Source organism: Lutra lutra, chromosome 4 (genome assembly GCF_902655055.1).
Source record: "Lutra lutra chromosome 4, mLutLut1.2, whole genome shotgun sequence".
Lineage (NCBI taxonomy): Eukaryota > Metazoa > Chordata > Mammalia > Carnivora > Mustelidae > Lutra > Lutra lutra.
This window is the reverse complement of record NC_062281.1, coordinates 77,160,307-77,173,377: the sequence shown is the minus strand read 5'-3', so window position 1 is coordinate 77,173,377 and position 13,071 is coordinate 77,160,307. Positions and strand designations below refer to the sequence as shown.

Here is a 13,071-nt window from a genome sequence, read left to right as displayed (position 1 = left end):
AGATTGTAACTACACTAGTGGTGAGCATAGCATTAACATATAGACTTGTTGAATTACCATTAATGTAACATTGTGTGTCAACTACAGTTTGATTTTTAATTTAACAAAATTTTTAAGATTATTTATTCAATTATTTGAGACAGAGAGAGCACGCCTGCAGGTGTGTGGCGCACAAGCAGGGGGGAGGGGCAGCGGGGAGAGGAAGAAGCGGATTCCCCGCTGAGCAGGGAGCCCTAGGAGGGGCTCAATCCCAGGACCCTGGGATCAAGACCCCAGCTGAAGGCAGACACTTAACCGACTTGGCCACCCAGGCGCCCCTATACTTTGATTTAAAAGAATAATAATTTAAAGAAAGAACATATTAATGAAAGGTAATCAATCTTAAGGGCTTAGCGAAATGTCTGGCACCTGATAGGCCCTGTGTGTTTGCTGTTATTAATACAAAGAGGAAATCTCCTACAGGGCACTGTTTATTTCCCTGCAAATTCTACACTGCAGTGTAATGTTGGGATCCTAGTGAATCTCGCTTACAACAATTGGTCATCTGCTGTGACTGGGACTAATATTATAATTTTGGATTTCTATGTGGCATTTACCGAGTTGGAACATGGGCTTGACGATGTAATCATTCTTTCCACAAACATTGATTATGCGCTTGCTGTGTGCCAAGCACTGTGCTCCATGCCGGGAGGGAGAGAGGGCAGGAATGAACGGGTAACAGCTACCATCACTGTGTTCTAGGCACAGTGAGAACCCTTTACACAAGGCATTTCATCCTCCCAGTGGCCCTCTGAGGTAGGCACCCTCATCTCCATTTTCCTGGGAGGACATCGAAGTTTTGAGGAACTGAGTAATTTGACAAGCCATTCAACTCCATAGTCACCCTCCGCCCCAACTCTACACGCGGAACATCCCCGTGCACAACCTTAAGGAGCTTATTCTGTACTGATTACTAAGAACTCAGTGAGACCCTGAACACCCATTCGGCACAACTCATCCCTCTTGCTTGAGAACTCCAGATGCGGGGGATCAGAGCGCGCCCCCTCTGCTGCCAGGGCCACCTCACTTCCTGACAATACGGAGTTGGATGGAAAAGAAGCAAAGGAGACGCGAGAGGTTTTCTCGCCAGGCTACCACTTCCAGGCTCCGGAGATCTCCTTGGAAGATCCTTCTGTCCCCGTCACAGGAGGATGCGGGGCCCCAGCGGCTCCACATTCTCGAGCACCGCGATGAGAGGCTAAGTTTCTCTGCCATCAAAGCTCGCGCGACGGCCACACCAAAGACCCAAACCTTGGGCAGGGGCCAAACGGTCACTTCCCCGCCCTCCCGGCTCAGTATGCAAATCCGAGCACCAGGAAGTAGCTGGGACCTCTCGGCCGAGCCCAGCGACAGCCAGTTCCTCTCCCGCCGCTCCGGGCAGTCCACCGCTCGATCCCCTGCCGTGGCGCCTCTGGGCCCGACGCGCTGCAGCCTCCAGCCCGCGGCAGGCAGGGCGGCCGCGCCACCCAGGGCCCCGACCCCGCAGCCTGCCCTGCGCGGGCCCCACGGGGCCGCCCCGTCGCGCCCCCCGCTCTGAACTCGAGTCACCGTGGAGCGCCGCCGCCGCCGCCGCCCCCAACTTTCACCCGGAGCTGGTGAGTTCCAAGGGCAAGCCCTGGGGTGGGCGCCGGCGCCGGGGCGGGGCGGGTGGGAGCGGCGGCCGTGCCACTGGCCGGAGTCCCGAGTGCCCGGGCGGCCCTGGGCCGGGGGTTGGGGGTGGCTGGCGGCGCGCGCCGCCTTCTGGCAGCAAGGGCGCGGGGCCGGGCGGTGAGGGCACCCAGGTGCCTCCAGCCTATGGGTGGCCGGGCCCTGGGGAGCGGGGGACACGGGGGCGGGCAGCTCCGCAGGTGTTCTTCCCGCGGCGACGCACTCGGGGGCGGTAGAAGGTGTGGGCGCCGACCAGAGGGCTGGTTGCGGTCCCAGTTCTGGCCACTATCGGTGCGCCTCGGGGAAGTCCATCTCGGCGCAGAGCGGGCGCGCGGCGGGGATCCTGGCGGGGACCCTGGCGGGGACTCCTCGGGTTGCACAATCCGGTCTCCCCGCTGGGCCCCGGGCTCCCCGAGATGAGGGATGGGACTCGGCTCGGGCTGTCTGCCAGGCCCGCGGGCAGCTGCACTCCTCGGGAGCCCCGGGCGGGAGCGTGACGTCGAGGGATTGCGGCAAAGGCTGGTGCGCACCCTCCTGCTGAGCCCGGCGCCTCCCGGCCTGCAGACCAGCAGTCCCGTGCCTTAGCCCGCGGAGAGGAAGCGGGAGTTATTTTAAGAATTCAGGGGTTGCCTTTCCTTCGTCCTGGGGGAAGGGTGTAAGCGTCAGTTCCCGCTTTCCGGCGTTATCTCGGCCCAGTGCGGCATCTTCTCCAAGCTGTGCGTTTGTAACGTTCCTACTAATAGCTGACGTGGTCGTCTGGTTGTATTTCCTTGAGTGTGTGTATGTGTGTGTGTTTGAATTATCCCAAACCCACTCAGCTTCTTTGCCAGAAACCCCAGTTGAGTCTGGGCCTTGCAGTTTCCTAACTGCGCGTCAACTTGGGCCTATTATTGAAATTACCTTTGTGGGTTTTTTTCATCTCTGGGAGAACATGTTTACCTTCGGAGCTGTTTATTGCATGTAATGCCCCAAGCGCATACACAGGCTTTCCATAAATGGCGCTGTTATTAATACATTGCCAATAATTCTGTCCATTTAAGCAGGGTTCCCTGGTTCTTTGCAGTTTGTTGATTTTAAAGCTGGAACTTCATGTCTGATTCAGCCATCTGACCTTCCTAGTAAAGCTGCTTAATAAATACACCAGAGATTTGCTGTCTGCGAAGCTACCTCTGGGAATCTCACTCACCCTGAGCACTAGCTCTTAAGGATGTTTGGCTTTCTTCTGATTTGTTGGCTGCTCCCACGCTGCCTGTAGGGTTTAGGAGGGCAGGCCTATTTGTCCCTGTATAGGTGAAAGCTAAGGGGAACAGGCACTGAAGGAGTATAGGAATTTCCTAAGTCGCCAGAAGTCCTTCCTGAGTAAGCTAACTTTGCTGGAAAAAGGGTGGGATTTAGTTAGTCCTGGATTTTTCTTTTGAGGTAAGGAGATAAATGTCTTGAGGCTTGAAGAAATTTAATTTGATCCCAAGGGACTTTTGGTGACCAGGCCTCTTTGGATGCAGAGTAGGGTAAAACCCTCTTCCTGAGTGAAGGGTAGAGGTCAGCCCATGTAAGGAAAGAGAAAACAGGGGCTGGAAAACCTAAATTTGGGTCTCTCCCATCATTGACCAGAGCTGTGATATGGAATAAGTTGGGTTAATGACTTGGGTCATTTATGCAGCCAACATTTCTTTCACAGCAGTAACCAGAGTTACAGATTTGTCTGTGTGTGTCTAGTCTGTTTTCACCACTGCAGTGAAAGCTCTCTGCAAACAGCTCTGTCTTGTCCAAAACACTAGCTAACCCCAATGCCTATCATGCAGTCAGGATTACTTGGAAGAGGGAATGAAGGTTGGCTCTGAGTTTGGCTCTGTGCAAGGCCAAGGAACAAGGCTGGTTCCTTAGGCATTTGAGGCCCTCTGGCCTCTCTTCTGGTTTCTAAAACAGGGATTTTTGACTGTCTAGTTAACCCAGTGTCAGTGTTCTAAGTGGGAATCTCTACACAGGACAATTTACTCTGCTGTTTTCCTGGGGCCAAGGGCTTGACCGGGAGTGGTGATATGTAGCTTGCAAAAGTAGTTCATCCAATCAAAAAGACTTTTTTTAGAGTCATAGATGTTGCCAAGATATATGAAGACTTTGCAATATTGTCCCACCACCAAACACCAGGGTGTTATTGTTGTTGTTGTTGTTGTTAGTAGAAAAGTGGTCCACAGTTTTGTGAAGCTATGACTCTCTAAGCCCCCTTATTTCCATTCTATTTGTATTAAAAAATAAGTCACCAAAACATCTGAGATGTCATTTGTTTCAAATGAATACACAGAGATGTAATTTAACAACCTTCAAGGATATTGTCCATAAACCCATACAAATGTAAATCAGTATAAATAAGAATACAATGTGCACATGTTTACAGTATGAAAAGTTGTTACATCTTGCTCACACTGCTGATCCCAATGACCTCCATGTCCTCAGGCGTGGATAGTATTAACATTGAAAGGTCACTACAGTTATTAGTTGGGACACTGACCAATGACTCATTGATGACAGAGGTGGCCTCAGATCACTCTTGGGCTCTACCCGGCAGGGACTGTGCTCACACCTTTTGCTTGTCGGAAGCAATTCCTGAGAATTGCTGATTCCAGTGTCAAAAGCCTTACTGAGCTCTGATTTCATTTGAACCTCCCATGGATCCCAGGGTAGGCAGGGACAGGTACAAAAAAAAAGAGGTTTGATGTCATGTCCAAGGTTACAGACTTGGTTAAGTGGCACCACTGGGCAGAGTAGGTATGTTTTCTGGCTCTAACTTTAGAGTGTTCCCCACTTTTCTGCCTTTGCTTCTGTAGTAGGTACTCAATTACATAAAAGAAATTATCACTTAATAAACACTTTTAAACAGGGAGCCACAAGGTAATTTTCTTCTATGACTTGGTAATTGTACCATCAAGCAGGGCACTTAAAGGCATACTCAGGGAGGTGAGTTTCTGTGCCTTTCAGCACTACTTCCTGCTTGGGGAGGGGGTAGCCCTGGTAAAGGTCAAGGTGACAGCTATATGGGCTGTTGCCCAAACAGCTCTAGTGACTGTCTTGGGGCTATCGGGGCTTATAGGTTCAAAAAGAAACACCCAGGTAACACTTTACCAAAGGGTTACCTGCAGCCGCTACTAGAAGTTCCTTCCCTGAACCATACAAGCCTCCTTGTGTGGTTGTTAGAACAGTGAGAGCATCATTTGCAGTGAAAATATAAAGTAGGGGAGACAGGATCCATAAGATGCTCATTAAAATATGCACTCCTTTACTGAGCACCTGCTATGAGCCAGGCGCCCCTCAAAGCCCACACTTTTACAATGGACACACATTGTCTACCATCTCTAAAGATTGGTGATGAAGAAAAGGACATACAAGAGGAAGTTTCTTTTTTTTTTTCCCAGTCAGAACTATTGAAAGATTTCTTACAGCTGTCCAGTTTCCTGATACTTAAATTGTGAAATGTTGAGTTGACTCTATCATCATTTCTGAAATTTATTTTGAGTAAGTTCCCATTTAGGGGAGAAGCCCAAGTGTAGACAATGTATGGGAATCTGCCAGTTGAGGAATTAGAATTTTTGGAACAGCCCCATTTCAAGACTTGGACCTTCTTTTGGCTTAAATTAACTGGAAGGGCTGTCTCATAATTTAGAAGAGCAAGTTCAAATAATGACTTGGGATGATGTGTTAAAAAGGTACGTCCATGCTGACAAGTTGCAGGGCCAGAGAATATAGCCTTTGTTCTTTATTCTTGGACTTTTTCCTCAACCTTGTTCTGTGCTTCACTTTCTCTTAGTACTGTCAACGTTCCTTACCTGTCACAAAACTATTTTTTGAAAGTTCTATTTGCCATCGGGATGTCATTTTCATTTATGTAGAATTCTTTCAGAGTTTTATTATTTGACTGTCTTTGTTAACCTTCACATATTCCCAGTCTCCCTTCTCTGGCCCATCTCGTCAGCTCTCTGCCTGTCCCCTTTCAAGGTCCCCAAACAATGAGTTGACACAATAGGAGCTGAGCATTTATGGGAAGAGATTATTGGTTTGTGTTGTTGTAACTGTTCATTTCTTGTAATGCTGACTTATATAAATGATGTCCAGTAAAATTATATGAATAAGGATACCTTTACAGAATCCACTTGAGAGGGTGTTTCTTAACGTTCTAGGCTCTGCCCCCATTGGCTTGTAGAACACTGGGCAGAAGTCTGAGCTATTCCTGTAGTTCAGAGGGTCTTTTAAATCTGTCTTCTCTCCTTTTGACAATTCACACCTCAGGCAAGTCAAATAATGCAGTGTGTGCCCACACTCCCACCATTCCGTGAACATCTGAACTCACTCTTGATCCCAAGCCAGGCTGATTGAAAGGTCTTTGCCAACATGTTGCTCCAGCCCTCCTTCCTCTGCCTGTTGGTACAACATCTGGTGGGGAGCTGTCACGACTTCCTTGGGCCCACTTTTCAGCACTGGTGAGGTGATCTGCATCCATTCTGCCTCCAACTAATGCAATGACGTCTTCTTGGCTTTTGGGCCTTCGGGGTGCCTCTGCTCTTCCTGTAAATGTTAACCCCCACGGGGGTGAGGGGAACAGAGAAGCTCGTCTCAGAGAGACCCTCTGGAGAGGGAGGACCACTTCTGCTTTCCACGGGGAAGCTGTGTCACGGAGAGCAGAACTGTAGCCAGTGGCCTGACAGGAGGCCCGAGGGAGGGGGCCGGCAAGGAAGTGATACTTCCTCCTGCTTCAAAGGCCCCAGACCCAGTCATTTGCCTGTAGCCCCACCTTCCTTACCATAGAACACGGCTTTTTCCTCAGGGTTCTTTCTACCACCTTCTACTCTGTTCATTTTCAGTTTGCCCCTGAGAGAGGGGGAGGGAGGAAAAGAATGAATGTAGTCATCACTGGAGAGCCTTCTGAGGTGAAGCCCATGGTGGCCATACTTGATTTTTCAACATCAGAAAGATGTACCTTTTGATATTCATCATCATGGAAACCATTGTGAAAATCTTAGTGGGTGTTTTGAAATCTTTTAATGTTCAGGCAATAAAATAATTTCTTAATCTAGTTATAATGGTTCAGTTCTATTTTTAAAATTATTTAAGCTCTATCCTCTAATTTTTGGGGATAGAACAGTGACTTTCATGCTTCTTTGACCACACCCCACATCAAAAAATATGTTTTATCTTGTGCCTGAATGCAAAGAAGAAAAGAGGAAAAAAGAAACACAATTTGGTATAAATGTCTCCTTCTAGCTCATTGGGTAGTATGACCCAGAGCAGTCCCTTTGAGACCAGCAGCATGGAAGAGTCTATTAGAGTTTAAAAACCATGGGGGAGGGGCGCCTGGGTGTTTCAGTGGGTTAAGCCTCTGCCTTCCTCTCACGTCATGATCTCAGGGTTCTGGGATGGAGCCCTGCATCCTGTGGGCTCTCTGCTCAGCAGGGAGCCTGCTTCCCCTCTCTCTCTGCCTGTCTCTAATAAATAAATAAAATCTTTGAAAAATAAATAAATAAACCCATGGGGGAGCCCAGAATTCCACAAGCTCCTGTCTGATAGGAGGCTTATTAAGCAAATACAAATTAAGATACATCCATAACAATGGAACACCTTGAATATATCTTTAAACATAGTATTAAATTACATTACTAAAATGAAAGGTATTTTTTTTATTTCTTTTTTTTTTAATTTTATAAACATATATTTTTATCCCCAGGGGTACAGGTCTGCGAATCGCCAGGTTTACACACTTCACAGCACTCACCATAGCACATACTCTCCCCAATATCCATAACCCTACCCCCCCCCCAGCCCCCCTCCCCCCATCAACCCTCAGTTTGTTTTGTGAGATTAAGAGTCACTTATGGTTTCTCTCCTTCCCAATCCCATCTTGTTTCATAAAATGAAAGGTATTTTTAAAAAGTTGAATCACTCTTCCTCTCAGCGGCCTGGGGTGAGTGACCTCTGAACATGGTTCGCTATTCGCTTGACCCGGAAAACCCTACGAAATCATGCAAGTCAAGAGGTTCAAATCTCCGTGTTCACTTTAAGAACACACGTGAAACTGCCCAGGCCATCAAGGGTATGCATATCCGAAAATCCACCAAGTATCTGAAAGACGTCACTTTGCAGAAGCAGTGTGTGCCATTCCGTCGCTACAATGGTGGAGTTGGTAGGTGTGCCCAGGCCAAACAGTGGGGCTGGACACAAGGTCGGTGGCCCAAGAAGAGGGCTGAATTTTTACTGCACATGCTTAAAAACGCAGAGAGTAATGCTGAACTTAAGGGTTTAGATGTCGATTCTCTGGTCATTGAGCACATTCAGGTGAACAAAGCCCCCAAGATGTGGCGTAGGACTTACAGGGCTCATGGTCGCATTAACCCATACATGAGCTCTCCCTGCCACATCGAGATGATCCTTACTGAAAAAGAGCAGATTGTTCCTAAACCAGAAGAGGAGGTTGCACAGAAGAGAAAGATATCCCAGAAGAAACTGAAGAAACAAAAACTTATGGCCCGGGAGTAAATTTGCACAGAATAAATGCAAAAAAAAAAAAAAAGTTGAATCACTATATTGTATACCAGAAACTAATATAACATTGTATGTTAACTCTACTAGAATTAAAATTTAAAAAATAAAAATAAACAAATTGACAAATTAAAAAAAATAAAAGGTTTAACACATATGTGTAGGTAACTATGATACTATTTCTGAAATAAAATATGCATTGGTGGGACACTAATCTGTAAGCTATGTATATCAGTAATTATACTAAAGTTTGTTTTTTTTTTAAGATTTTATTTATTTATTTGACAGAGATTACAAGTAGGCAAGAGAGGCAGGCAGGGAGAGAGAGGACGAAAGCAGGCTCTCTGCGGAGCAGAGAGCCCGATGTGGGGCTTGATCCCAGGACCCTGGGATCATGACCTGGGCTGAAAGCAGAGGCTTTAACCCACTGAGCCACCCAGGCGCCCCTATACTAAAGTTTTAATAGTGATTATTTCTGCATTATGGGTGAATGCTTTTTTTTTTTGCCTTTGTACATCTTTATTTTTAAATTTTTTAAATTTTTAAAATATTTATTTTAAAAAATATTTTATGTATGTATGTATGTATTTCAGACAGAGAGAGAGAGCACGAGTGGGGGCAGGAACAGAAAGAGGGAAAAGGGAGCCTGATGCAAGGCTTGACCCCAAGACCCCAGCATCCTGGGACCATGACCTGAGCTGAAGGCATCCACTTAACTGAGTGAGCCACCCAGGTGCCCACATCTTTATTTTTTTAAAAAGAGAATCACTTACATGATTTGAAAATAGCAGTATAATGAGTGATGACACGAAGCCAGTGTGAGTGCAAGGGAAAGGGAAGAGCAATCAGAAAACACTGGGGCAAAAGTGGCCGTTATGGCCCTTGTGTGGATATAATTGTAAGCAGACCTGCCCCTGGAGGAATTTATGCACTATGAATGTTGTAAATAGATACAATATTTTCTTTTTCTTTCTTACTTTTTAAAAAGATTTTATTTATTTATTTGAAACAAAGAAAGAGTGTGTGCGCATAATGGAGCAGAGGGAGAGGGAGAGGTGGGGCTCCATCCCTAGATCACTACCTGAGCTGATGGCAGACACCTAACCCACTGAGCCACCCAGGTGCCCCAGATATAACATTTTCTTAAGGGAATGTCCACTTCTTATGTTTAGTTATATTTAGTATGGAACTTAGTTCTTGAGTAACTTGTGCAGGAATCATTCCAAGGTCCAAGAACTTGTTCTAGTAAGGTGGCGGATGGCGTGGAAAATTATTGCCTAGAATACGAAATGTTGGATTTTATTGTGTAAAAGGGAGACTCATTGGAGCCTTTTGGCGAGAAGCCAATTTTGTTTCCATCACAATCAACTTACTGCCAAACTCTTGGCTGCATATGGTACTGCCAAATGATGAAGAGATAGTAAGCACTTGTTGACTGCTCGGAATTAGGTGGATGATTTGCCCAGGAGCTAACAGGCGCTTCCACAGAGATTAATTTGGGGTTGAAAAGTAACATTTATTGTTGCTTTACATGACATCGGAAGGCTTAAGCTTATAGTCACTAACACGTAGGTACTTGATCCCTGTCCTAAATAGTCTTCTTACCCAACATACTCTTGGTAATGGTAGCACTGTTGAAGAAAAGAAATAAGCAGTTAATTTGGAGTTAAGGTCTAAGTTTCTGTGGTATTTAAAAGGAGAATATGTTGTAAAGCAGCAGCTTGGTATTGGGATCATGTTTATGATACATAAATTAGTTTATCGAAAGAATTACCGTAACTAGGCATGGCAGTATTTGGTCGAATGGCATGATTTGGCAATGATGCCAGCAACTACCTTGCATAATCAGATAGGTCAGACTGATCATCTGTTGTATTCAGTGCCTTTGAGGGATGATTAATTTGACAGGATATAATATAAAATGGTAAAAAGAAAATGGGCTTCCAAGTTAAACAGATCTGAGTGCCTGTCTTGGTTCCCCTGCTTATGACTTTAGGTAAGTTACTTAAGCTTACCATTTAGTAATACCCAAGTCTGTGGTGGTGATTGGCAGAGCTCTAATCTCTTAATGCTGTTTCTGGTACACAGTAGGTACAGAATAAAAGGGACTGCCTCCTTAAATAATGAGAGGCTTCATGAGAGAGTGACAGACATACAGCATTATAGACACAGTCCCTGGCTTCAAATGAAATTTTAATACGGAGTTCATGGTTATCAATATAATCAAATGAGCACTGTAAGAGTTGGTTTTTGTCTCTCTAAACAAAAGCCTGGGTGTTGTCTCTCTGGATAATGGGCCACATTGGCTTTTTGAATTGTTCCAAACTTAATGGATTAAAATATATATATATATAAAAGAAACTCTAACAAGTTAAATCTCCTAACTGCCTGTGTATCTTTTACTTTATGGAGTTCAGTTATTTTTTAAAGTTTTAAATGAATTATTAAGAATATATTACCAAATGAATTAATATAACCACTAAATGAGAATTATAATTTTCCTTAAATTTGTTTACATGTGGATAATCTTTCTAAAGTCTAGTAGAAAAAAACTTTCTGAATACTTTTGTGAATGACCCTCAAATGTTACTTTGTTGCTATGGTTATAAGTCTTCAGCAAAGATAGGACTATACGATTAAACAAATGACATATGGCCCACCTGGTGTCACATGTCAACCCTTGGGCTCTTGACGCCACCACTCTGCCTTGGTATTTGATAGTTGAATCATAGAATCTTGTAGAAGGAGGAGATTCTGGTGGTGTGTCTTAAGATAACCCTTAGCAAGTAGTCACTTTCCCTTGAACCTAAGGTCTCAAATGTTAGTTTCTTCCCAGGTTTATCCTAATGCAGGTGGTGGAAGCCAAATAATGAGAAGCACCAGGACCAGGATAAGGTGCTCAAAGTGGCCCATTTCATTTGTGGACAGCTGTGGGTATTAGAAAGCTCTCTCTATCATGCTATAATATTTCATCTCCATAATTTCTGCCTTCTGCTTCTAGTTCTGCTTTCTAGCACTGTTTTGATACATTTGAAGCTGTGGCTGTCACTTTGGGATATGGAAGGACGTTATCAATTGCCTATCCACCCAGCGCCATCACTCTACCTCTCTTACTAACAGAACCCGGATTGTTTCAGGATCCATCTTCTCTGTGGAAGGCTCAGCAGAAGTTTTCTCCGTCCCCATTGATAGGGTGGCCCTAACTGGTCGGAGGCTCCTACTCTGGTTGGTTCATAAATGGGTATACTTTGGCTTGGATAAAATCAGTAAAGCAAAGTAATATTCCATAGATGGTCCCAAGATACAAATAGAAAAGGAGTGGAAGGGGTGAAGAGAAGAGAAGTGAGAGATAAATGGGGAATAAAGAAACAAAATAAACCTCATGCGAGAGTCAAGAAATTGGAAGAAAAATACTGTAAGTTATCTTGATTACTATTTTGTAATGTGCACACTATGTGGTTGTCCACTCTGTATTCTTTTTTTCTCTAGTCACACAGATTGGCATGGGATTATTAGTAATTACTGGGTTTCTGTAACTACAATTTATTTTTCAAATGTCTATTTATTGAGTATTGTGTGTTGAACATTTTAGTGGGTGCTCTGGGGAAAACAAACATTGGATGTGTGAAATTCCTATCCTTAAGAGTTTATTGTACTCTTTTCTCTCTGGCTTGTTCACTGATCACAAGGCTGACAAATTAATATGCCATAAGGCAAGACAGGAACCTTGCTCAGGAGGTCCCTGGGCATCTTAATCAGTGCCCAGAAACCACTACTTTTGGGAAGAAAGAAGGCAGCATATGAGGTGGATAGAACACAGGATGTGGAATTATCACCTTTGGGCTCAAATTCCAGTTCTGTCCCTTCCTAGCTGTGGGACTGCTGACAAGCTGCTGGCCTTGTTAACTCCAGGGCCCCCCCTGGTTGTGAGGATTCCAAGATGCAATGGATTCAGGACTAGCTACACGTGAAGCACAGAGCCAGTGGTTGTTGTGAAATCGTTAGTATCAAAAGAAATTACCTAGCTGCTATCAGAACAACAAAAACAGAAACCAGAAGATAGCAAGTGTCGGTGAGGATGTGGAAAAACTGGAACTCTTGTGCACTGCTAGTGGGAATGTGGGTCGGTGCAGCCACTGTGGAAAACATGGCGGCAGTTCCTCAAAAAATTAAACATAGAATTACCATATGATCCAGCAATTCTATTTTGGTATATCCCCCCCAAAATTGAAAGCAGGGGCTCAAAGGATTATTTGTACACCTGTGTTCATAGCAGCATTATTCTCAAGAGCTGAGGGGTGGAAGCAACACAAGTGTCCATCAGCAGATGCGTGGACAAACGAAATGTGGGATGTACAGACACTGGAATATTATTCAGCCTTAAAAAGAACATTCTGACACGTGCTAAATGGTGGATGAACCTTTCGAGAATAGAATAGGAGGGTAAGAGAGGGTAAGAGGCAGTCACAAAAGGACAAAGACAGATTTCTCTGACTTAAGTTGGAGTTACATCCAAATAAACCCATGCATTTCATATGCACTAACCTGCTGAATGTCGGAGCTGAGCTTCGCCTGCCTGAAATGTACTCTGAACACTTAACGTTGGCTGATATCATCTAATGAAAGTCTCTTTCATAATAAGGTGTTGAATATCTCATGTAATGTATTGAATAATGTACTGCTTGTTGCTAGCCTGTGAAAGGATCCCAGTTCACGATTCCAGGTGCAGTTTCTACTGAATGCATATCATTTTTGCACCATTGTAGAGTAAAAAAAATCATAGGTCAGGGACCAGTTGTAATGTATGATTTCGCTCACCTGAGGTCCTCCTGGAGAAGTCAGATTCATAGAGACAGAAAG

At 44.9% G+C, this 13,071-nt stretch overlaps 3 protein-coding genes across 4 annotated transcripts in view; 2 read left to right on the top strand and 1 right to left on the bottom strand.

The window, feature by feature from the left end:
* Nucleotides 1-325: 325 nt before the first annotated feature.
* LOC125097285 (translation initiation factor IF-2-like) lies at nucleotides 326-6,533 on the bottom strand. The gene is made up of 5 exons (XM_047724884.1): nucleotides 6,479-6,533; nucleotides 2,873-2,983; nucleotides 1,910-2,244; nucleotides 1,135-1,848; nucleotides 326-819 (listed from the first exon to the last, which is right to left on the bottom strand). Exons 1-5 carry the CDS (start codon nucleotides 6,531-6,533, stop codon nucleotides 772-774), a joined length of 1,263 nt encoding a protein of 420 aa, XP_047580840.1. The 3' UTR covers nucleotides 326-771.
* The window catches only part of LYN (LYN proto-oncogene, Src family tyrosine kinase), a 125,841-nt gene continuing 114,267 nt past the window's right edge, over nucleotides 1,498-13,071 (top strand). For both annotated transcript variants that reach the window (XM_047724277.1, XM_047724274.1), the window contains exon 1: nucleotides 1,498-1,634. The gene's annotated coding sequence lies outside the window, so the exon portion shown is untranslated. The remainder of the gene's footprint in view (nucleotides 1,635-13,071) is intronic.
* LOC125096999 (60S ribosomal protein L17-like) lies at nucleotides 7,616-8,230 on the top strand. The gene has a single exon (XM_047724279.1). It carries the CDS (start codon nucleotides 7,654-7,656, stop codon nucleotides 8,206-8,208), a length of 555 nt encoding a protein of 184 aa, XP_047580235.1. The 5' UTR covers nucleotides 7,616-7,653; the 3' UTR covers nucleotides 8,209-8,230.

Coding starts and splice junctions, on each gene's coding strand:
- LOC125097285 (XM_047724884.1), bottom strand. CDS start 6,533: ATGAACAGAGTAGAAGGTGGTAGAAAGAACCCTGAGGAAAAAGCCGTG. Junction 2,245..2,872: donor CTTAAGAGCTAGTGCTCAGG/GTGAGTGAGATT, acceptor GCTGGTCTGCAG/GCCGGGAGGCGCCGGGCTCA. Junction 1,849..1,909: donor ACACCTTCTACCGCCCCCGA/GTGCGTCGCCGC, acceptor CCCGCTCCCCAG/GGCCCGGCCACCCATAGGCT.
- LOC125096999 (XM_047724279.1), top strand. CDS start 7,654: ATGGTTCGCTATTCGCTTGACCCGGAAAACCCTACGAAATCATGCAAG.